Genomic DNA, 27,449 nt, shown 5'->3' on the forward strand with positions numbered 1-27,449 from the left:
GTAGCAGCAGTTTTCTGGTTTCCTGAGACGAACAATACACATATGTTTTTAGAGGGTCTGCTTCCCTCACAACATTTGACCTTCACCTTTTAACCTTGACATCTGACTTCCATGACTACATGTTTAAACTGATCATGTTGCAAGTTATGGACAAGTCATAAATTTACGTCTAACACTGTTGCATATTTTTAAAATATAGATCTCTCCACCATCTCCTTTATCATTCCTATCTTTTTATTTCGTCCTTAAAACCCATGTATGACCCATTATAATATCTTGTGACGAAGGGAAAACCACAATGACCGGCTAGACCAACTTCCTCTGTTTTCCGGTTGTCAAGGAAACTTGATGTGCTGCAGGGTATAACTAATAAGATAGCGGTATCGAATACTGCCCTGTATCTGCCGCTGCTGCAGTTATGGGATAACTTCTGTTAAGAAACTATTTTACTGGTGTAGTGTCATTTCGCACAATATGACGTAAACAGATGCTTAAAAAATTAATCGTTTGTGTATGATTCTGAATCTGCAGGTCAAATCAGTACTATCTTGATGTGTAATGTTTGGGTTTTACATGTGCTCATTTATACACTAATACTGAGGAACAAAATTATATTTCGGAGAATTCCTGCCCACTACAACCGATGAGTAACCGACGAAGAAAAACCCAAATCCGGAATTAAGTGTTGTGTTTGCACAAGAGTCTGTCCACTCACGCGCGCACACCCTGACGTCAAGGTATCAGTTAAACGATCTACACAAACCATGTCGTTAGGATCAGCTCAAACAACATGTAAGTACATTTTTTTTTATATTTCCATGATTGTCATTGTTAAATATTCATCGCTAACTATGTATCCTGTTCTCGATAAACACTAAGTTTAGCATATACACCTTTTTATTTTTCAAAAATGTTATGCAGTGAAGGAAAACTCACCAACACAGATTGTATGGCTCAATTTTTCTACAAGAATACCCCTTATACTTTTATTTCTCCGGTTTTATTGGAAGGTTTTGTTCCCGGTGGTAAATTATAATGTTTAAAGATGTATGTGTCTGTAGTAGACTTTTCATCAGGTTTTATATTTCCTTATTGTTACTAGATATTTTTGGTCGTCAGTATATTTCTTTTTGAATTGTTACTGGGATTTTTAGTTGATATATAATTTGTCTGTCTTCTATACCGCCGCACCACAAGGACTTGACTATGATACAGGTATATAGACCATTGGTCGTGAATTTCTGTCCCTGTGGACCCACCTCTCGGACTCGACAGTGCAGATGTTCCTGCTTTTTCTGTATGAATAATCTATTTGTAATATCGTGTTTAATTGATTGTGATACATTTTCTTGTCTTGCTTGTACTCCATATTTTTTTGTCAACGTGTTTTATTCCTTTAATTTGGGTTTAATAACTTAGTTTCCTGTTCGCGTTTTTCTATTTTTTAGGCTTAAAATGTCTGACTTTCGATGCTGCTGTTTCCTGTTCGTATTTTTTCTGATGCCTAGTAGACTAGTTTATGATACCCTGTTTCCTGTTTGTGTGTTCTGGTCTGATGTTTGATGAGTCTTGTTTACGATGTCCTTGTTTCTTGTTTGTGTGTTCTGATGCCTTAAAGGTCTAGTTTACGGTGTCCTTGTTTCTTGCTTGTGTGCTCTGGTGCCTTAAAGGTCTAGTTTACGATGTCCTTGTTTCTTGTTGGTGTGTTTTGTTCTGATGCCTTAAAGGTGCAGTTTACGATGTCCTTGTTTCTTGTTTGTGTGTTATGGCCCCACTTGCATAAAACATCTCAACTTGAAATTTCCTCAAGTTGAGATTTTCCTCAGCTGATATCTCCTCAAAAACGGCTTGTATAAAATTTTCTCAAGGAACAGGAGGAAGTCATCGGCTAGGATGTCCTGAAATTCCTTGAGGAATTTTCATACAAGATATTTTCAAGGAGATATTAGTTCAGGAAAATCTGGGCTTGAGGAAATCTGAAATTGAGATATTTTATACAAGTGGGCCCTGATGCCTTAATGGTCCAGTTTACGATGTCCTTGTCTCTTGTTGGTATGTTTTGTTCTGATGCCTTAAAGGTCCAGTTTACGATGTCCTTGTTTCTTGTTAGTGTGTTTTGTTCTGGTGCCTTAAAGGTCCAGTTTATAATGTCCTTGTTTCCTGTTGGTGTGTTTTGTTCTGATGCCTTAAATGTCTAGTTTACGATGTCCGTGTTTCCTGTTGGTGTGTTTTGTTCTGATGCCTTAAAGGTCCAGTTTATAATGTCCTTGTTTCCTGTTGGTGTGTTTTGTTCTGATGCCTTAAATGTCTAGTTTACGATGTCCTTGTTTCCTGTTGGTGTGTTTTGTTCTGATGCCTTAAAGGTCCAGTTTATAATGTCTTTGTTTCTTGTTGGTATGTTTTGTTCTGATGCCTTAAAGGTCTAGTTTACGATGTCCTTGTTTCTTGTTGGTGTGTTTTGTTCTGATGCCTTAAAGGTGCAGTTTACGATGTCCTTGTTTCTTGTTTGTGTGTTATGGCCCCACTTGCATAAAACATCTCAACTTGAAATTTCCTCAAGTTGAGATTTTCCTCAGCTGATATCTCCTCAAAAACGGCTTGTATAAAATTTTCTAGTTGAAACAAGATATTTTCAAGGAGATGTCCTTGTTTCCTGTTGGTGCCTTAAAGGTCCAGTTTATAATGTCCTTGTTTCCTGTTGGTGTGTTTTAATGTCTTTGTTTCTTGTTGGTATGTTTTGTTCTGATGTCCAGTTCTGATGTCCTTGTTTCTTGTTAGTGTGTTTTGTTCTGATGCCTTAAATGTCTAGTTTGATGTCCGTGTTTCCTGTTGGTGTGTTTTGTTCTGATGCCTTAAAGGTCCAGTTTATAATGTCCTTGTTTCCTGTTGGTGTGTTTTGTTCTGATGCCTTAAATGTCTAGTTTACGATGTCCGTGTTTCCTGTTGGTGTGTTTTGTTCTGATGCCTTAAAGGTCCAGTTTATAATGTCCTTGTTTCCTGTTGGTGTGTTTTGTTCTGATGCCTTAAATGTCTAGTTTACGATGTCCTTGTTTCCTGTTGGTGTGTTTTGTTCTGATGCCTTAAAGGTCCAGTTTATAATGTCCTTGTTTCTTGTTGGTATGTTTTGTTCTGATTATCAATCCAGTGCTATCTGGTAAAATATTTTTACTGTACTTCGTGTCAAACCATGAAAGTTGGGACAAAGAGCCAAAGCTTGTTTAATCAAACAGTTCTAAATTTTGCCGTCTTCATACTCTGGGAAAAGAATTAATGTAAATGACAATGCAGGTTTGTGTGAAATTGTCGACCAAAGATATTTAAAATTACGTATACTTTGTAGGTCAAACTTGTCTATAAATAGTTCTCTCATTTGGTGTACACTGTGGTCAAAATAAATTACCACTGAAATTGAATTCCAGGGAAAAGGTGTACATTTTCCTACGTCTAATCTTTATGTCAGGACAGCGTAGCAAAACAACCTGATGCATTTATGTTTATCGCAATATAGAAGCTAGGCCGGCTCGTACCGCCATATTACGTGTCGAGCTTGGTCTTGAATTCCAACTTGTTGGTCGATCTAAATATCTTTATGTACGATCTCAGATTTATTTATGAGAGCATTCATGCCAAAATTTCTCTCTTTTTTTCTGTACTTCTGAAAACACTCAAAGTAAACCTTGATAAAACTTTCACTCTCAAATGAAATTTGAGAATCCTACCGCATGTACAACGTATACTTCTCTTTGTGCCAAGATAGACAGGTCTTTGAGTGCACGTCTACTCACAATTAAAAAGATTAAAATCAAACTTTTGTGTCTTTGAGTTGTCGGATAAATGTTTTAATAGAATATCCCGACATTCAAAAGCTGATGTGTACGACTATGTAGAGTGATGTTCAGTGATCTCGTATGTGTATTGTGAAATAAAGCGATGTTCGTAAAAACCAGCATCATATAGTAAACAGCCAACACATTAACAGAGACCTACATATAAACAGTCACCTTATCAATGTAGATGTTGATAATAACCGTCACCATATAAACAAAGATGTTCAACTTAACAGTCAACACTATTCATATAATCATTTTACACATTGACAGATTTCATATTAACCGTCAACACATTAAAAGGGATGTTAATTTCAACTGCAAAAACATCACGGAATGCTCATATTATCACTTAACAAATCACATATGTTTATATTATCACTCAATACATCACAGAGATATTCATAATAGCAGTTTAACACATTAACAGGCATGTTTTTATCAACAGTCAACACATTAGCAGAGATGTTCATTTTAACAGTCAACTCATTAACAGAGACGTTAATATTAACAGCCAACACATTAACAGAGATGTTTGTATTAGCAGTCAACACATTCACAGAGAAGTACATATTAACAGTCAACACATTAACAGAGACGTTCATATTAACAGCCAACACATTAGCAGAGATGTTCATATTAACATTCAACACATTCACAGAGAAGTACATATTTACAGTCAACATATTAACAGAGATGTTCATATTAACAGCCAACACATTAGCAGAGATGTTCATATTAACATTCAACACTTTAACAGAGATGTTCATATTAACAGTCAACACATTAACAGAGACGTTCATATTAACAGTCAACACATTAACATAGACGTTCATATTTACAGTCAACACATAAACAGAGACGTTCATATTAACAGTCCACACATTAACAGAGATGTTCATATTAACAGTCAATACATTAACAGAGACGTTCATATTAACAGTCAACACATTAACAGAGACGTTCATATTAACAGTCAACACATTAACAGAGACGTTCATATTAACAGTCAACACATTAACATAGACGTTCATTCTAACATTCAACACATTAACAGAGACGTTCATATTAACAGTCAACACATTAACAGAGACGTTCATATTAACAGTCAACACATTAACAGAGACGTTCATATTAACAGTCAACACATTAACATAGACGTTCATTCTAACATTCAACACATTAACAGAGACGTTCATATTAACAGTCAACACATTAACATAGACGTTCATTCTAACATTCAACACATTAACAGAGACGTTCATATTAACAGTCAACACATTAACAGAGACGTTCATATTAACAGTCAACACATTAGCATAGACGTTTATTCTAACAGTCAACACATTAACAGAGACGTTCGTATTAACAGTCAACACATTCACAGATATGTTCATATTAACAGTCAACACATTAACAGAGACGTTCATATTAACAGTCAACACATTAACAGAGACGTTCATATTAACAGTCAACACATTAACATAGACGTATATTCTAACAGTCAACACATTAACAGAGACGTTCATATTAAAAGTCAACACATTAACAGAGACGTTCATATTAACAGTCAACACATTAACATAGACGTTCATTCTAACATTCAACACATTAACAGAGATGTTCATATTAACAGTCAACACATTCACAGATATGTTCATATTAACAGTCAACACATTAACAGAGACGTTCATATCAACTGTCAACACATTAACAGAGAAGTACATATAAACAGTCAACACATTAGCAGAGACGTTCATATTAACAGTCAATACATTAACAGAGACGTTCATATTAACAGTCAACACATTAACAGAGACGTTCATATTAACAGTCAACACATTAACAGAGATGTTCATATTAACAGTCAACACATTAACAGAGACGTTCATATTAACAGTCAACACATTAACAGAGACGTTCATATTAACAGTCAACACATTAACATAGACGTTCATTCTAACATTCAACACATTAACAGAGACGTTCATATTAACAGTCAACACATTAACAGACATATTAACAGTCAACACATTAACAGAGACGTTCATATTAACAGTCAACACATTAACAGAGACGTTCATATTAACAGTCAACACATTAACAGAGACGTTCATATTAACAGTCAACACATTAACAAAGACGTTCATATTAACAGTCAACACATAAACAGAGACGTTCATATTAACAGTCAACACATTAACAGAGACGTTCATATTAACAGTCAACACATTAACAGAGACGTTCATATTAACAGTCAACACATTAACAGAGACGTTCATATTAACAGTCAACACATTAACAGAGACGTTCATATTAACAGTCAACACATTAACAGAGACGTTCATATTAACAGTCAACACATTAACATAGACGTTCATTCTAACATTCAACACATTAACAGAGACGTTCATACTAACAGTCAACACATTAACAGAGATGTTCATATTAATAGTCAATACATTAACAGAGACGTTCATATTTACAGTCAACACATTAACAGAGACGTTCATATTAACAGTCCACACATTAACAGAGACGTTCATATTAACAGTCAATACATTAACAGAGATGTTCATATTAACAGTCAACACATAACAGTCAACACATTAACAGAGACGTTCATATTAACAGTCAACACATTAACAAAGACGTTCATATTAACAGTCAACACATTAACATAGACGTTCATATTAACAGTCAACACATTAACAGAGACGTTCATATTAACAGTCAACACATTAACAGAGACGTTCATATTAACAGTCAACACATTAACAGAGACGTTCATATTAACAGTCAACACATTAACAGAGACGTTCATATTAACAGTCAACACATTAACATAGACGTTCATTCTAACATTCAACACATTAACAGAGACGTTCATATTAACAGTCAACACATTAACAGAGACGTTCATATTAACAGTCAACACATTAACATAGACGTTCATTCTAACAGTCAACACATTAACATAGACGTTTATTCTAACAGTCAACACGTTAACAGATATGTTCATATTAACAGTCAACACATTAACATAGACGTTTATTCTAACAGTCAACACATTAACATAGACGTTCATTCTAACATTCAACACATTAACAGAGATGTTCATATTAACAGTCAACACATTCACAGATATGTTCATATTAACAGTCAACACATTAACATAGACGTTTATTCTAACAGTCAACACATTAACAGAGACGTTCATATTAACAGTCAACACATTAACAGAGACGTTCATATTAACAGTCAACACATTAACATAGACGTTTATTCTAACAGTCAACACATTAACAGAGACGTTCATATTAACAGTCAACACATTAACAGAGACGTTCATATTAACAGTCAACACATTAACAAAGACGTTCATATTAACAGTCAACACATTAACAGAGACGTTCATATTAACAGTCAACACATTAACAGAGACGTTCATATTAACAGTCAACACATTAACATAGACGTTCATATTAACAGTCAACACATTAACAGAGACGTTCATATTAACAGTCAACACATTAACATAGACGTTCATTCTAACATTAAACACTCAGTCAACACATTAACAGAGACGTTCATATTAACAGTCAACACATTAACATAGACGTTCATTCTAACATTCAATACATTAACAGATATGTTCATATTAACAGTCAACACATTCACAGAGACGTTCATATTAACAGTCAATACATTAACAGAGATGTTCATATTAATAGTCAACACATTAACAGAGATGTTTTTATTCAGTCAACAATCAATCTCTAAAAATCATATTGATGTTCATTTTACCGTATAAAGTTCTATAGATAGTACAGTTTTTAACAATTCATTATAGAATTTCTTGATTAAGTGTGTCTTGTCATTAGGTTCTTAGAGTATTACGTAAAACCTGTAAATATATCGATGTTCGTAAGTTCCCAGCTATTTTTGAAAGTACCTGCTATTAAGCATATAAATATATAAACATGTATATATATCACGTTAACGGTTAAACAACAACAGCACGCGTTTGGTCGAGTTTTGTCATTGGTTTACCATCAAGTATTTGTGGAATTTGAAGAAGATTACAAATCGTGCCTTTTATTTATCTGTAATTCTAAGTGATGTCGAATCTGCATCAAAGAACAGGTTTTGAATCGGTCCTTTTCATCATCGTATTCTATAATTAAATTTTATGATATCTAATCTCTTCATGATTGCAATGTGGACACATTTCATTAAAAATTTGACGATAAGAAATATGTATTTTACTTGAACGCTTGAAATGAAATAAACCAGAGGAAACACCTACCACAGAGAAGCGATGTGATGTACTGGCGTCGTCGGGAAATTTAAGGTTACTTCAGAGCATTCCTTTTTCATTTCATGATAAGCGAATAACACTGGTGTATGTTAAACACAGGGAAGATATAACTCAAAACGACTCAATATTGGTATAAGATTGACTCAAAACCTCACAGTATTGCTAAAACATAACTCAAAAACACACAGTATCGTTATAATATAACTCAAAACGACTCAATATTGTTATAATAGAACTCAAAACAACACAATATTGTTATTATATTACTCAAAACGACACAGCATTACTAAAAATAACTCAAAATCATACAGTATCATTATAATATAACTAAAAAACACACAGTATCATTATAATATTTCTCAAAACTAAACAGCATTGTTTTAATAAACTCAAAACCAAATAGTATCTTTATAACATACCTCAGATAAACCAATGTCGTTACAATGTAACTCAGACCAATAAATGTCGACATAACGTAACGCACACCATCAAATGTCGACATAACGTAACTCAGGCCAACAAATGTCGATATAACATAATTCACACAAACAAATGTCGATATGACGTAACTCACACCAACAAATGTCGACATAACCTAACGCACACAATCAAATGTCGATATGACGTAACCCACACCATCAAATGTCGATATGACGTAACTCACACCAACAAATGTCGATATGACGTAACTCACACCATCAAATGTCGATATGACGTAACTCAGGCCATCAAATATCGACATAACGTAACTCACACCAGCAAATGTCGACATAACGTAACTCACACCAGCAAATGTCGACATAACGTAACTCACACCAACAAATGTCGATATGACGCAACTCACACCAACAAATGTCGATATGACGTAACTCAGGCCATCAAATATCGATATAACGTAACTCACACCATCAAATCTCGATATGACGTAACTCACACCAACAAATGTCGACATAACATAACTCACACCAACAAATGTCGACATAACGTAACTCACGCCAACAAATGTCGATATAACGTAACTCACGCCAACAAATGTCGATATAACATAACTCACACCAACAAATGTCGACATAACGTAACTCAGGCCATCAAATATCGATATAACATAACTCATACCAACAAATGTCGATATGACGTAACTTAGGCCATCAAATGTCGTTATACCATATCTCTAACTAATAGATGTTGTCCTAACTGTAATATGTTTCAGATTAAACCGTGATACCTGAGACCAAAATATTCTCTGTTGCGAAATTTCATCTTGTCCTTATCGTATAAGAAGTAAAAAAGTGTTTATTTGGTCATTTCTCTAATGTTACTCCCATGCATTCTTGACTGAAACCGGATTACGTCACGAACTTGTACAGATATGGTGTGGAGTGATCCGAAACAGAACATGTATACACTGTACCAAAGACATTCACGAGCACATACCGAAATCTCCGATAAGATCAACGAATTTGGTGTCGGGAAGTACTTATTGTAATTCTTGTTTTATTTTTGTATTGATAACACCTGTTTCAAGAACAGAGTGAACTTAACATTCTACTTTTTTATGTTTAAACAGGGTATATTTATCACAGATTTTCTATGGCTCCTTACCTCCTATGAACACTTGTGAGTGATACGACATGTCAAATGTTGCAATACTGTCTTTAAGAATAAAATATTTGAACATATTGCCTACACATGTGGTGATAAGAAAGGATGTTTTGACCTGTTGCAGTGCGTCATTATCTTACCTACCTTTTAATCTTATCATTTTATGTATATTTTACCACATACTTATGATATTTCTTTACTTCAATTCAAAACAAAAATCTCCCCTCAAAACCTTTTGCACGTTTCCATCAAAAAATTAATTCAATGTGTCTTTACGAAGTAGACTTCAGCTCGGAATCTTTCACATGTTAAGATAGAAAGCATATACTGCAGTGTCTTCACTCAAAAACATCTAATGTCGTATTTCCTTCCAGAGATTGTGATAAAAACCACACTGAAGTATAAGATAAAGTCAAAAACCTTCTCTATAATCCGCAATATATATTACAGCTTGAACTAAAAACAACATATAACTCTATAGTTCTAATTTTACAAAGAAATTCTAAGTTAAAATCAACATCGATCAACTTCTGGTTTCTGTTGCTCCATTACGGATATTCTGTCACCGATGGCATTCCTTCACAGAGTAATCATTTTTGGTTTCTCGATGTTCCGTCACTGAATACCTATTACCGATGTCTGTCTGGTGTTCCGTCACTGAGTACCTATTACCGATGTCTGTCTGGTGTTCCGTCACTGAGTACCTATTACCGATGTCTGTCTGGTGTTCCGTCACTGAGTACCTATTACCGATGTCTGGTGTTCCGTCACTGAATACTATTACCGATGTCTGTCTGGTGTGTTCCGTCACTGAGTACCTATTACCGATGTCTGGTGTTCCGTCACAGAGTACCTATTACCGATGTCTGGTGTTCCGTCACTGATTACCTATTACCGATGTCTGTCTGGTGTGTTCCGTCACTGAGTACCTATTACCGATGTATGGTGTTCCGTCACTGAGTACCTGTTTCCGGTACTCGGTGTTCTGTCACTGAGTACAACATATTCCCAGTGCCTTGTGTCTCGTTACTTACTATAATCGATATTTCGTATTCCGTCTAGAAATACCGGATTCGTTTTCATCGCCTTTAATTATTTCACCAAGTGAACTAATGTCTTTTGTGTGTGTGTGTGATAAAGCGATACATCATAATAAGTTCAGAATCCTTTACTTTGTGGTATGATTTATACTTACGCCAATTAACTTGTTTGAAATAAAATAAGGTGTACGTTGGAATTGCTTTTTTTAACATTAACCTATCTGTTTATTCTGGTTCATTACTAGATCATTCAACGAAAACATTTCAAGTATCAAATGGATTCATCCAATTACATGCATTGATCTATGGTAAAAGGGTGGTGATAATTACGTCAAACTATAATTAGTGTGCACTAAGTATTTCCAATCCATTCATAAAAATGTCAGATTTACTAGCTCATTACGTCAAGTGGGAACCACAGGTATGTTAACCTTTAATGATGACGTATATGTAACTTCTTGCATGACGTCTACGTGAAGATATACCACGTGTACGTAGTCCTCGGCAACAGATCCTAATCGCAAATGTCGGCTGCGCATGTTTCTCAACATGTGCGGTTTTTTTAATCTACGATCTTGGCTAAACGGTGGACGTTTGTCATAATACAACATGTGTCTACAATGTGTGTGTTTTTCTCTAGACGGCCGTCAACAAAGCACAGTGACGGACGAGGGCAATGTCTGAAGACATTAAATAAATTGGTACATCCATACAAAAGACTAGTAGGTTTTTGTTGTTGTACTGACACGGGTCAGACTGAAGTTTAATCTCAAAGTAATGTATGAATTAGAACGGTTTATCTACTTCTCGTAAGATCTTATATCACAACGAATACATGAAACCAAGATGTCGGATATACATGTAAAAGGCAGTTTAAATATACTTTTTCTGTCTTTCTTTCTTAAATTTTAAAACAAAAGCAAAACATCGTCATTGTTTTTATTAAAGCAGTGAAGTGGAAAAGAAATCTTTTCGCTACCAGATATTTCCTCTTTGAGTTAGCCATAGCACTCTCGCCTTAAGTAGGTCCTTTTGTTTCTGGCACCATTGTTGTCTCACTCAAGGCAGGATGTCCCTGTCACTCATTAGACAACGGAAAACATTCATCAACAATTTCTCGTCTATTTTTTAAATGAAAAAAAGACAACTTTTTTATATTCAATCGAATGTAGTTTTTGTATCTTTCAAATAGTAAACATGAAATAAGTATCAGAAAAATAACATGTTTATTGAAATGTGATTGTCTTCACCACCACCGAAAGTAATTTAACTTTCAATGATAATCAAGTTACTTTCGGTAGTGATGAGTATTACAATATCAGTTTGAAATCTAAATCGTTGTGAAAATAACGAAACTGTATACCATAGGCAGAACAAAGACAAACAATTACATGAATGTTCTTGGACATGGAGTTGGGTTTGGTGATTAATAGGTGATTATAATTAAATTTACCATCGTCTGTTGTAAGGATTATAGAATAGACTCACACGTTTGTACATGTAGCATCTGCCAATAAAAGTATGAGATTAAATTAGTATATGCAAACATAATAAAATTGCATAATACAGCCGAACAGCAAAATGTATGTTTCTTTGATAAAATATTCACAACTGACACCACTGAAGTCGTGTTATTTTGAGCGAGTATTGCCGATGAGGAAAATGGATATCGCTATCCAGAAAGGGAAAGAATTCTCAACATACATTATCTACCCTTGCAGCCAGGTATTAATCTTCACCGCTGATATCTACATTGGATCTAACGGTGTAATGACATGCAATCAAATGCATCGATTATGGGAATTACACAAAACATTATTAGAATATAAAACAAATATATTGTCCTGTAACATTGAAGTAGTTTGACCTTGACTAAAGATAACATTGTTATGTATAGAGGGGCGTGGCTATCGTATTTCTAGGTCAATTTATTTCGTGTTTTATCTTTATAGTGTATCATAAAACTTCCTCCTCTATATAGTTCAGGACCATGCATCCTTGATATCTCCGGGCCTTCCGGCCGTGTAACTAATCAGTCCATACAGTTATAACGTTATTAGGACATTCCGCAATGTCTAAAAGTACAAAAAATTGTATTGTCTAATAACGAGAATGACCACAGGTTAGTGTGAACACTTTACAACACATTGACAACCTGACTAAAACATCATGTGCAAAAGAGAAAACAAGCTTATACGTCTGGTACAATATAACCCGAGACCGGATTGTCGTCACTAGTTAAACATGGACACCTGCCAATATTGCACAGCTAGGCCAATTAGAACAGTATAAAGTCATATTGTTTATTGTGTACCCAAAGAAACACTGCAATTACATCATTATAATGTACGTGAACAAATTAGTCTTTGCCGTTTAGATACATGTATGCTTTTTAGGGTACACAATGCATATTCCTTTGTTAAGATCGATCTTAATAATCTAACTCTCGGTTGGGATTTCTACAAGTATGTATCATCGAAGTGGTTAGGACTTTTGTTTAATTATGTTATATTTATCACTAAATCGTGCTTGAAATGTGTTATTTTAAGGTTAAGATAGTTGGTTAGGTATGAAATACAAATACAATGTTTTTGATTTCGATTTTAATTACTTCGCGCCGTTGTTAATGTAAACGATACGGCTATCAGATCCGTGACAGACGGATTGTCTCTGGGATTAAATACGATTTTTTACATGTTGTAGATCCACCCAAGGCTTTACCATTGTTTCATTTGTAAAGGATGTATATCCTGTCACTTACACGCGGTCACGTGACAAACACGCTGGTGTAGTGTGTGCACTAAGTACCTGTGTACTATTTATATGTATATAGACACAGGATAATAACGACATCAACACTCAAAATCGACTAAAGAAATGTAACATATACACAAAAGACAGATTTTGGGAAATCTGGAAAAGTACAATAAAAAGACCAGTTGCTCTGGAAGGATAAAAATCTTCTAAAGGCTTAGCTGATGTTCCTGATGGAAGTCGTAAATCTCGAACGAAACGTGAACGAACGCGCGAGATTCTTTTATTACATAATTTAAATACTTTTAAAAGAATTCGTGAAAACAGTTTTATAAGCGATCTTATTGAGAAATATTCTATTTCGTTTTGCGATAAGAAATGTGATGTATTGATTTACACATCTGCTTGAGCTCCTCACTTTAAATTTAGTGACAGTTGGATTCAGATTTTAGTCGGGTACGTACCATGTACAATAATCGACGAAGTTTCGGTTAATGTTGAAATGTAATTTGACTGACAGGAAACTGACTGATGGGATTTACACAAAGGTTCGGTTAATTTTGAAATGTAATTTGACTAGCCGAAACTGACTGATGGGATTTACACAAAGGTTCGGTTAATGTTGAAATGTAATTTGACTGACAGGAAACTGACTGATGGGATTTACACAAAGGTTCGGTTAATTTTGAAATGTAATTTGACTAGCAGAAACTGACTGATGGGATTTACACAAAGGTTCGGTTAATGTTGAAATGTAATTTGACTGGCAGGAAACTGACTGATGGGATTTACACGAAGGTTCGGTTAATGTTGAAATGCAATTGACAGGGAGGACACTTTCTGACGAGACACACACCAAGAACCTGTAACTGACGGAAAATATTACATAGAAAGGATCTGAAATGTCATACTGTACCAAAGTGTCAAATGCATATTATGCTTACCACTTTAATTTGCCCACCTCTTTCGCCACATTTTAAGGACTCCATCATTTAAATCTTTATTTGAATATCTTTCATTTTTAGTTTTAAGGGTTTTTCCAGGCGTCATTTTAGTATTGTATTAAATTTTTTATGTTTTTCATTTGAGTGGTCCGTCTAACAGACTAATTTTATCAACGACATTGCAATCTGAGCTCCTAAGCCTGTGTAAGACTTCCTGACCGCCGTAATAGATTGTCTGCCATACATGTAACAGTAACCCTTCTGTTACCACCTAATGACTAGACCAAATGATGTAGCGGATATATACTGCTATTCCCTGGAGAATTAAGAATCTCCTTATCTCCTAAAAGTACATTTTAGATATCATAATGACCATTATAGAAAAATATCAAACTTTGAACCGTAAAAAAAATGGCCAATTCTTGGTAATGGAATGTATCTGTAGATAACGTCAGCATAAACTCCCTATTTCCAGTATTAACTACAATACCTATTCAACCTCCATTCCTTTACTCTAAACTAACATTTGGTATCTAAGAATATGATAATAAGTATTAACGAAAATGTTATTAAATGTAGCTTTGAACTTATTAAACCCTGGATATTTTTATTTCATCCTACAAGGTCAAGCATCGAACTAAATATGTTCTATAAATATGACAAAGTATTCCAATATCGTTAGACTAATTGTTTAAAGGTTAAAGCCTGCTATGTAAGGAAGCGGTCGGTATTTTAGGATGTTCTTGAAGATAATTGTGGAATTACTTCAGTTTCGGCTATTGTCTGTTGTAGTGTACTATATCAACAGGCTCATACTTTGGGAGAGATCTTACTGTATGGGGAGCAGAGTAGATTTTGGAAAGGAAGACACGACAGATCATTTGTCATTTTATAGTTCTATAATTGAAATAAGTAATGCATCAGATAAGTCTCTTGTTCCAGCTAGCCTCAGAAAGCGAGTAGTCCATAAACAGGAATAGGATGTAGACATTTCCTTTAATTTTGGAATACATTTATTAATCTATGTGACACATCAGTGTGGTCGATAAATAACTACGGTGTATATATATTGAGTTATAAGTCTTTGTCTTGCATTAGGATTGTACAGAAGGTAACTCACTGGACGTGAAAAGGATGTCCTTAGTGATGCCGTGTAATGTGATGCAAAAAACCAACAGGTTTACAACCCCTTTATGTTATGCAAATTGAATTCGCTGGGTATGTCATTTTGAAATGAACGAAGACATGACATGTACCAACAAGGAAAATAGAAGCTGGGTTCAACTCATGGAGAAGCATTCGCGTACGTTTGTTTTTTTCTGATTATGAACTGGAACATCACAGTTTAAATCATCTTAGAAATCTTGAAATTTTGAACTGATAGAAAAACTCCTATAACAGATATTGTTTTAAAAAGTGTTATAAATTAATAAAAACTTATATTAAATGGTTTCTATTGAAACAAGAAGTATTTTGATTAAATTCATATTTAGGGTTGCCTCACTCAGAATCTTGTAATCGAAAAATGTTTTTTTCAGAAACTTTATTATAAAATGTTTCAATGAAGTTCAGGATTAGTGTCATTTATTTATCAAACTGTAACTTGAATAAAAAGATAATAAGGAAGCGGACAGAGGATTAAAACCTTTGCGAAACCAATTTTACTTTTTTATCGCAATCCAAAACAAGAAACGTATTCACCATCTAATCCCTCGTGCATTTCACCAATAGACAGGGGCCTGATGGAAAAATACAAGGTTGTGTAAAACCAATTAGAGCGATATAGATCTGTGACCTATGGAGTTACGCTATCTTAGCCCTGTAGCGGTGCTATTTTAACGACCTCCTCATGCATACACTTAAAAACTCTTGTTTTATCGACTGATAACACAAGTATTCGACTGAAATACCAAGTTTTATCTTGCATACATAAATTCACTTTTGCTCGGAAATAAGCACTTATTTTGAATGGTCTCTAATATTGCTTTCTTCCTATTGGTGCTTTTCTTGTCTTGTTAGAAAGTGCTCTGTAATTCCATACCGTTTAGTAAATAGCTTAGATACAGACCGATAACTGCTGCCGAATCATCTTGCCTAATTTTGAAGCAATAAAATACGACAATTAAATTTTGACTTTAATCGTGTGTAAACTTAACTCTAGAATAAACACTTATCCTGGTAACTAACAGAGGACATATAAAATTTATTGTTTGACGTATATAAAGGCTGACAAGACTGAACATAAGAAACACACGTGAATAACACCTTTAATACAACTTTATAGTTAGATACATACAGCTGTTTCGTCCTTCTAGGATCCGTCAGTAATCCAAAGTGATCAACAATTTTGTAATTTCATATATCAGATAATTTCTAAACAACGCCAACTGCATGTGTATATCCTGAACCGTTCCACTATCTGAATGAATTTAAATGTTGCACGCAGAATACAACCAATCGTAAATATTTATGTTCTTGGCAACATATTAAGTTACATTATTATCTCAAACCATACTTTATAACAAAGAAAGTATCATTATTTTTTTTTAAATCTACTTTGCATTCGGAAAAGTAATTTCATTACCTAAATATTCTCGATCATAATGTATGGTTGTGGCGAATTTTGAAACGCTTTTGAAAATGCTTTTCAATTTCTTTATAGAAATACATTTGTTTAAAATAAGTACTCCCTAATTGTCAAAGATAACCTGGTCTTACTCTAGTACTTTTTCAGGAGTCTCCGTGTAAATGTTTCTTTTGTTCATATTTTGTTTCATGGAATTTGAGTTTTGATAATCATTATATTACCATGTTGGTGTTTTCTTTGTTTTTTTTTATTGCAGCCAAATGTCTAAATCATATTGTACCATATATCATAGACCATTGTTAGTCAGCTATTGGTTCGTTATTGAATTATTAGACATTTAGGATTTTTGGACATTGTTGTTACTTCTGGCACAAAGGAAATTAATTCTAAATGTAATTGTTCATATGCTATAAAATGGTAGAATAAAAAATGATAAATTGTACAGTTTTTAACATAATACAACAATTTTAAACAATAACTGGTGTTGATAATGCATATAACTAACGTACATATATATCTCCTCACAGATTTCACTCGGAGGCTATGGATTTTTGGACTGCTGATATCTCTCCTGAGCGTAACGCCCCATTTCGGTAGGTATTTCAAAGTTCTCATGACATTGACATTCAGTCAGCGGTTGTCATCTGTATCATTGATGTTTGAAATTTTTCTGTATAAAATGTATATTGGCCTATTCTATATTTTGTGTTCATGGAACAGTAAGACGTCACTAAGTGTCATATCATGATTAACCAATTGAGTTTGAGATGACTATAAACCATATCTTATTTTCGTTAAATTTTAGTGAATATCATTAAAAAATATCGTATCGTACAAAAAAATATGCCATTTACACGACATATCAATCGAATCTTAATTGCTTACCGATATATTATTATAGATATATCTAATAGAATGCCGTTTTATAGCTGACGTTGTGAAAATCCCCTGTGATGTAAGGAAAGCCGAAGTCTGTGCTCTCGACTTGCAGAACTTGAGTGACCAAGTTATATCGTCGCAAATCATAACGTCTAAATCTGAGGAGCTATGTAGGTATGTAATCAGGAAGTTTGTAGGCGTATCCTACAACGACCCAACATGGATATATTTCCAACAAGCGTATTGATAAGTTGACGGTTTCAATTTCCCTATGGTGTCGCAGTTGTTTCAATATCCAAGTGTCAGTTCCTAATATCACGATTTTCGTGCAAGAAGTCTTCGACCGACGGACGATGGAGGTTGATTAAAATTATAGTTTTAATTTGAGAACATGACATAACTTACCTGGCTGGATTGACATGATTTAGACGGTGGATGTCGTCGATGAAGAAGGAGACGCTTACTCTCCCATAACACATGGTCTTATTCTCCACACGGTTTTTCAGGAGACTGTGTAAATTCTTTTGTTCATATTGTGCCATAGTTTTATTGAATTTAAGTTTGGATCATGATTCTGTTAATAATTTGTGCACATCTTTAGCGATTTGATATGTTGGTAACCATTTATACGACCCGCCAGTTATTTCAGTCATGCATTAAACCAAATATGTTTTGCGTCAATCGTATTACCATTACTGTTATCAACAGGATATGAAACACTCAAACCATGTTTTATCACACAATGAAGAAATGTAAACATCGTCACCACAAAGTTAGCACAACGGAAAGCTGACACGAATTCAGTGTTAACGCAGGATAAAAGTAATTATTACATATAGCATACACATTACACACTGGGACAAAATATAACTCATTTATACACCCAAAGACAAATTACATAGCCTAATTCAGTTCACACAAGAGCAAGCGGCTCAGCTACATACAGAGGCAATATATAGCTCAATTACACACAAAGACTTAATATAACTCAGTTACACACAAGGACAAAATATATATCAATGTTTCCAAAGTACAGAACATACAGTTTATACACAAGGTCAAATTATAACTCATTACACAGACATACAAATTAAAAATCTGTTACATAGACCGAAAAAATATTAATAGGTTAAGCAAATGGACAAATCAACACTCGGTTATGCACGCGGAAAAAATATAACTCAATTACACACAAGGACAAATAAAAGAAAAATACCAACATGTCAACATGATTATAATCCAAACTCAAATTTAATAAAACGAGGGGAAAACATGAACAAACGGAAGATTTACTGACTAAGAACAAGAAAAATAAGACTTCTGCTCCATCGACGACATCCGGAACGTAAACTTTGGTCAATCTAAGTAAGTAATATCTTCTTAAATGCGAACAGGTTATACAACAACGGACCAAACAGGCACACAAACGAGCATAAAACACGGTCAGCTTTATATCTACAAAGAAATATGATATTTCTCAATGAAATCACTATGGCGATCGTGAAAATAACATTGTCACAAGTGTTTATATAACACGACAAAATCACCATAGTAAATCACAAGGACGAACAAAGCTGAAAGTAAATCAGAACAAAATGAGATAATATCACCTATTTCTAATTCCCGGGAAGTAAACAAGGTTCTCGGATAGGCTGCAAATTATGCCTAGTTTAACACATATTCCAAACCTCAAATGTTTTTTTTAATTCTTGACTGAAATACCATGTATACTCCATGGAATGTCTTTGTGTCGTGTTTTTGTGACCATATATTTGATATTGTGTTTACCATTTACTTCCACTTAGAATATCACTCCTGAACAGCAGTTACATCAGATGTTACAACGTACACATGGAACAATGTGGACTAGATAAATATGAATACTTGAGACTGCAATGGCAGGAAACATTGACTGACGCGGACGATGCCTGTACTGGAGGTTTGTTGAAGGGTCTGGAGTGTGGAATCACACAACATTAACGTAATCAAAGCAAATTATCGCTAGAACTGTAATGAAAATTGAAGTATAAGAGTTATGTCCCTTGAATATGAGTTGTGTAATGGAAATTGAAGTATAAGATTCATGTCCCTTGAATATGATTATAGCTAATTACATATTGGTTAATTTGTTCATCTAATGATTTTCGTCGATTAATACAAATGTTTATATTTATGAAGTAAGATATGGAAAGGTATTCTGTACTATGTTAATATTTTAGTATGCATCATTTATGGTAAATTAAATATCAACAATTGTCACACCTAATGAAAGAGTTTATTATACATGTATATAATTATTACTTTGAATTATTGCGAGCGCTGTTATACTGACTGTTGGTGAAGCATTCAGAGATACACAGACGACGAAAGCCTTCTTACTAAGCAAGTAACACAGTCATTTCTAACAGGTGGTGGGTGAAAGTCTGAAATAGTGGCTTTTCCGAAACCACTTGTCAAGCTGGTGCGAGAGCTGTTTAGTTCTCACCGAAGCTTGGACTTTTGACTGTGGGTAGCTAGCTATAGGGTTAGGTTGGAACACGAGCAAGGGTTGACTTACTTGGTAGGACAACCTAGTGCTTAGTCAGGACCGACTAAGTGAGTGGTATTGCTCGGCGACTAGTTCAGTAGTTGAAACTAGGGTTAGGTGAAGTCACTGGGTGTCGAGCTTGCACTCACGCTCACATGCTAGTCAGAACAGTCTGTGTCGGGACAGCAGTCCATGTGAATACTAGTTCGTTCGTTAGTTTTATTGTTAACTCAGGTAGAGTTTGCTGTTCCACACTATATGTATATATCGGCATTTGTTAGCTAGTATCTCTGCAAGGAATCAGAGACTTACCCACCGTGTGCAAAGCTAGGCTGCACGTTACAGAACTACATAACTAGATCGACAATGCGAATATAAGTGTGAGGAAACATCCCTATTTTTTTTAATATTATAGTAAATGTCGACAGCAAAACACGTTATCCGCGCAGTAGATGGGAGATAACTCTGAGAGACGAGAATGGTTTGAATACAATGTTAACCCCATCCCATTCTTGGCACGTTTATTTCCAATTTTCTTGCTCTAACTTGTTTTTGGTTTTGCAGTTTGTCTTGACTATCAGAGCTTTCCTTCCTGTACGAATATGATTGCAACAGATGTCATCCTACAAAATACATCGGAATATGAGAAATTTTGCAGGTAAGTGTAATCACGTGTTTTTACACGCGCAGTGGTAAATTCGAAACAAGTTTATAGTAAAAAGATGCTTCCTTGATAATTGATTTGCTATCGATCTTATTGTTTGGATGGGACACTGACACAAAATTAAACGACCGACATTAGATTTTTTTACGATATTTCAACTTTGCAATCTAACTGCGGTCATTGCTTTTCTTAATTGGTAAAAATGTTGTTGGTGAGCCCGTGAATTCGTTTTACACTGAAAGACGCATTAGGACACTAATAAAATAACGTAACCAATCATGTTTAGGTCATTCACCAGTAGCCTAGAGTGTGCAGATACAGTGTCTTGTCAATTCGAGCAGCCATTTTACTTGTCACTTCTAGACCAGGAAATAGTGTTGACTTGGCAACAATTCTGTAAAACCGGTAAGTAGTCAATGTTTTGTCAGGAAAAAAGTGACACAAAGTAGATCACAAGAATCAGTAGCCATTTTAACCAATTGATGTGTAATTTGTGACACTAACACCAGTCGACATTTGTATTCATACCAATAAGGTTTATACACTAATTGATATGGGTTCAACGCAAAGAGCCTATAACTTATAACTATTTTGGAAATATTATGTAAATATTCTTTTATCATGTCTTTTTTCACTTAAGGTTGCTCTAATTTGGATCTTACCGTTGCTGCAATAAAATCCTGTCGTATTCATATCAGCTACTTGTCAGATTCCTCCACACCTTGCCAGTATGTACATTATGCTAAATTATGAGAAAAAACATTGAAATAATTACACTGAATAATACCCGTCACAATAATGACAACGTTGGTGGAAAAGATATAGGTATTGGCTTTAAGCCAAGGTTTTTTTTTTTCATTCAATATTCTTGTCATTAATAATTTAAATCAAGTTTGGAAATACTTGCTCATGTGAACCTCTTTATCCCTATATTGTAAAGAAACTCAATCGTTTAAAAATTGGACGTGTTTTTTTAACGTGCTATAATCGCTTCTCTGCAGATGTGTTTCATTTGATCTACTCTACATTTTAGTACAAACTGTTGGCCGTTGTTTCAGATCACATTGGCAATTTAAGGCATGTCTTCAGATGAATTCCGTTTGCCCCGAATTTATGACTATCCTTAAACTGTTCGAGCCTTCTTATAGCTACGATATGTTGGATATACAATGCACCACAACAACTACAACAACTACTACAACTACTACAACACCACCACCTACAACAACTACAACTACTACAACAACACCGACAACTACTACCATGCCAACTACTACAACGACACCAACAACTACAACTATTGCAACTACAACACCGACAACACCTACAACGACACCGACAACTACTACACAGGGTAAGTTTTCCGGATACCAATACTGTTTAAACTATTGGTCGATTTATCCCATTTACAAATTGTCATCAACACCTTATCTTTGGCGATCAAACAAGTTTAAATTTGAGAAAAGATATAATCTTGCCTTGAGTATACGCCGTGTTTTAGCAGCCAGTAACTTTCACTGCTTGGTTTGATCAGTTTTTGGGATGAGGATCACATAAGGTAGGGGTCAGCTTCTACGCTTTCCTTTCCTTTGAATAATGTTAAAATTTCTGAAAAAAATGTAATAAATGTTTAAATCTTATAACACATTCGTTTTTTTATAATATTTAATAAGTAAGTTCAGTCGAGCTAAAGTGGTTAAAGACATTGAAGACCACACTGCTCCTTTCTTTTCTAGCATTACCTGCAGTAGATATCGAAACATGTGGTGCAGAAAGCTTATGGAAACTTTCCTCGATGGACGAACATAATTTTAAAGCAGAGACACTTGCGTAAGTAAAACAATACATATATAAGACAAATGTACAATAAAAAATAAACCATCGTAATGATGAATAAGAATCCATCAACGGACAGAACCCTACACCATACAAAACCGAGAACGAAATCCGAATTCATGTTAAGTCAAAATCCAACTGATAGCTGACAACTAAACATTCAAGCATAATAACGAGATTCTGAAATGTAAAATTCCATTAAATATTTCCTAATATAATTGAATTCAAGCAATTTGACCACAACATTCCACAGACCTTGTGTTATGATTTCTCTGTAATAAACCAATGCATTCGTGATTTTGGAAGCAATCTATGGTTGTTGAATAATCAGCTGTGAAATCGGCCAAAAAAAATGTATGATTTTAATTTCAGAGATGCGATAACAGCAGCTAGTTGTCTATGTAACACAGTATCGGAGATGTGTAAATTATTTCGGGTAATGACTCGCGTGCCTGAAAAAGTACGTACATTCTGTACATCTGCGGCCGCACGCACATGTGCACGTGCTGGACTTAGTCGGACCGGACAGAACCAGACTGCGCACCTAGTCGAAAGTCGATGTAGTAGGCTGGACGTAATTAATGTGGACCAGACCGGAGAGAAGTCGGGGTGTACGGGTCACAACTATGGTATCATAGGCTGTAACAAAGGTTAGTTAATGTTTTGTTTAATATCTTATTGTTTTGATATAATGGCATATATCTCAGAATGATGAATGCCACCACGTGAAGTGTTTTTCTATTTTCGTCCCTGTGATGCCGATCACACTACATTCGTTAGCGTTTGGATTTATCTACGATTAAGTGTTAAGATTAAAATTACCACAGAAATATACATTCACTGCTTTGTCGCCTTTGACAGAACTTGTTCTACTTTATAAAGTTGACACAACCCTTGGTGATATTTCATCATTAACATCATTACGATTGTGAAAACACAATATAACAAAACAATGAAAATTCGTCTATCCTTACACAATTGCATAAGTTTATCATTATATTTTATCTGAACATATAATAAACCTACAAATTACAACAGACACGTATATCACCACTCAGAATTATGTAAATTAGGAAGTCGTATTTCCCCACATTTCCTTCCTGTTAAAAGGGAGACAATCGTAATCGTGGAAATCGTATGATAATACTTGCATAAATATATTGTTTTTATCTCTTAATTCTGATTTAGTGTGTTACCGTCTACACCTTTGTCTGTTGATGTCAAAATGTCGTCTTCGAGTGTTGTCTTATTGGTTTACATACGTCATTATGTTCCGAAAATTTCTTTGATCTTCAATGTAAGATTTACATTTATAACGTATGACGAAGCTATGAACACTAAGAAGAGAAATAAAGCCGTTGAGAGAAGAAGTAACTTATTTGAAATATCCAGATATTTGACTTTGGACTTGCACTGTATCAAATGAATCGTTTATTAATAGTGCTGATATTTTCTTGTTTTCAGGAAACAAGGACAAATCCGTTTCACTTGTCGTCCTGACTTTGTTGTGTGTAGTAAGCAAGTTTGTATGAGACTGTGGTATTACAGTTATACGTGCTGCATTCCATAATTGGATCCGGACAGAAAGGATACTGATGTGTGACCCTTCATTGATCCAAATGAGTGGAACCTGAACTGACTCTTCTCTACTGGCACCAAGCTAGATCACCAAGCAGTCTAGATCACCAAGCACCCTAACTCAACTCTTTGTCTCAAACATCATCGAGCGTTCTGACTAAGTAAAATACGAAAAAATCGAAAATGAGGCGTATCCAAATTTTGATAGGCAATCTGATTGGTTGGCCAAATGTTTTGCATTTCAAAAAGTTTTTATAGATAAGGACCTTTTGGGCCACTCTTTCCATTAACACAATTTAATGTTTTGATAAATACGAACAAAGTACACATAATTCTACATCTTTGACAATTCGCAATCAGGTGGTGTTTTATGAACGCCGCAATGTTTCTCGATATTTATGAGATAAGAGCCCTTAGCGGTGACTTTTAGAAGAACTTATACTTAACTACACTTTTAGCTTGGTGATCTAGACTATACTGTCACTGAACGTTATCTAAATGCTTACGACGGGAAACGTGCAATTATGAGACAGGATGACATTTCTAATGTGATCAAGTCTTCTGTGTCAGCGGTCACTGAAATCAGGATGTGTAAGGATTTAACAAAATGTGCATGATTAAGTAGTTTTTTTTACTCATTCCTGAGATATTGTATTTGGCGTACCCATTCCCGCATCACGACGGAAAAATAAGGACGCTTCTCAAAACTAATTAATTTTGAACGTCGATTATTTTCAAAAAAGAAGATGGAAAAGTTATGTCTCATCCATCCAATTTCAAATATAATTTTTCAAGGAGTGTAAATTTAGTCCAATTTTAACACACTAAGCAAAACATATTTCAAATTACTAAGAATTATAACGGTTTTTGAAAAAATGTTCCTAATTATTTTAAGTGGGTGGCTAGATTGCTCCACTCATTCTGTTATAATGAAGGAAATGCATTCCTTGTTAAATGGTAGATTACCGTGATTATAACAATAACACAAGTGTTTTGAAACTTCTTTCGATCAAATATTTACTAGACGCTTATTTGTTCATAAGGGAAATTTAACATAAGTACATATACTTGTCGTGTAGATCAGCCGCTATGCACATTCCATTTTCTTAATTTCCGCAAAAAGCGGATGGGGTGGGGAGTGGAAAGCGTAGTTATAGATATAATAGATTTCATGTTAATAAGAATCTGGACTATTATGTTCCACGTTCTTGGAGTGTATAGAAATATTTTTGTGCCTCTGAGACGAGCGGACAAGACCTCATCTCATGTGCCCATCGCCATATTTGATTAACAATCACACCACAGCATCACGTCACAAAGTGCTACGCGTGATTGGATTTTGGTGGTTATCGCACAAATGTCACTCTTGACCATTTTTGTAAATAATGTCATGAACCTCTCAGTATGTATTTTAAGCATCCTAGAAACCTTCAAAAAGATGTATATCTATATGTGACTACCTGTAATGTCTTTTTTTCATTTCTTCTGTATTTGAAATACTGATACTAATTCTTGGATTCACTGTTCAATACAAACAAAATCACTCTTTCTGTAAACATTTTTTAAAAGTATTTACCTCATTTCATATTATTCAACTCTCCGGAAAAAGAACTAAGAACGTTTGATTTGAGTGTGTTGTTACCGATCAAATAATGTTAAGCATATGAATATGATATTTATAATCAGTTTTGAACTCTTGTTTTAGAGACGATTAACATCGCTGATATGAATGCTATGTTTTTCCTTGAATTGCAAGCATTTGAATTCAAGTTCAAATTTTCCAAAGCACTGTAGTGTTGGAAGTGCAATTCTGATACACTGGCAAACTGGACATATTGATACCCGTTATTCTAAATTATGTTTGTGTGTGTTTGTAATGTTTTTGTTGCTCCAACGAAAAGCTATCCAGCAGACATTTGAAATGTCAGGAACTGTTACACTGAGATATCTCATGAATCAAAAACATGAAATAAAAAGTTTTAAGAATTAGACAAAACAAATTTTATTACATAAAAAAACAAATACATGTTTTACATACGAAACAAATACATTACATGAATAACATATACATGTTATTACAAACAAAACAAATACATGTTTTTACCTACAATAAATACATGCTATTACATTTAATAACAAATACATGTTATCACATAGAATAACAAATACATGTTATTAAATACAAAACAAAATAATTCAATATGAAATGGAAAATTAAGAAAGGTGCACTTTTTTGTTTTGAAGGAATCCTTTTGCACCCATTATGGGAGTTCAGTCCTGTACAATTCTATTGATGACCATTAACATAGATTATAGAAGTGACTTCGTGGTGTAGCAAGTCATCTGTATCCTGTTTGGTTATCTGGCATTGTTAAGGAGTTATATGATAACATTCACAATTTTACAATAAACAAAAGAGAAATTTCAAACAATTTTAGTAGGGAGTTTATACTTCAAAAGTTTGAAAATGAGGTGAATGTTATGAATACCTGAACTTTTATTGGTTTACATACAGGATAATATAAATATTTTGTACATAACTGGCTATATACCAGTGTTAAACAAACATGCACTGTACTTAAAAAAAACCAAAAGTGTCTGTGAAGTATTATGCATGTGTAGTTTTCACCCGAATTTCCTACAAATGACAGTTGACCTATTTTTCTTTACACAATTTACATATACAATCATGCATATATCAGAATATTCAAAAACATTGTTTTAGCAAATATTTATTATTTGATATGTCACAAACTATTATCTTATTGACACTCCCAACGATCGGCGTTTAAATGTGGTCTTTCTTCATTCGAACAATAAGTTACACCGGTTTTCTTCAGGGATTGCATGTCTTTAACACTGATTAAATAAACGTTGAAATCGTTCAGAA

General features: G+C 34.4%; 1 protein-coding gene across 1 annotated transcript; it reads left to right on the plus strand.

The window, feature by feature from the left end:
* Positions 1 to 398: 398 nt before the first annotated feature.
* On the plus strand, positions 399 to 27,449 carry LOC132555653 (uncharacterized). Its single transcript, XM_060220004.1, has 11 exons — positions 399 to 792; positions 17,603 to 17,668; positions 18,005 to 18,128; positions 19,760 to 19,893; positions 21,046 to 21,139; positions 21,432 to 21,550; positions 21,786 to 21,873; positions 22,204 to 22,499; positions 22,882 to 22,975; positions 23,354 to 23,631; positions 24,446 to 27,449. Exons 1-11 carry the CDS (start codon positions 765 to 767, stop codon positions 24,511 to 24,513), a joined length of 1,389 nt encoding a protein of 462 aa, XP_060075987.1. The 5' UTR covers positions 399 to 764; the 3' UTR covers positions 24,514 to 27,449.

This window comes from Ylistrum balloti, unplaced genomic scaffold (assembly GCF_031769215.1).
Source record: "Ylistrum balloti isolate Yb309-2 unplaced genomic scaffold, AGI_CSIRO_Ybal_v1 Utg370510, whole genome shotgun sequence".
Classification (NCBI taxonomy): domain Eukaryota; kingdom Metazoa; phylum Mollusca; class Bivalvia; order Pectinida; family Pectinidae; genus Ylistrum; species Ylistrum balloti.

Excerpts from the sequence above, each read along its gene's own strand:
- LOC132555653 (XM_060220004.1), top strand. The coding sequence starts at position 765 with ATGTCGTTAGGATCAGCTCAAACAACAT. Across the intron at positions 793-17,602 it reads AGGATCAGCTCAAACAACAT|ATTTCACTCGGAGGCTATGG; the intron begins GTAAGTACATTT and ends ATCTCCTCACAG. Across the intron at positions 22,500-22,881 it reads ACCGACAACTACTACACAGG|CATTACCTGCAGTAGATATC; the intron begins GTAAGTTTTCCG and ends TTTCTTTTCTAG.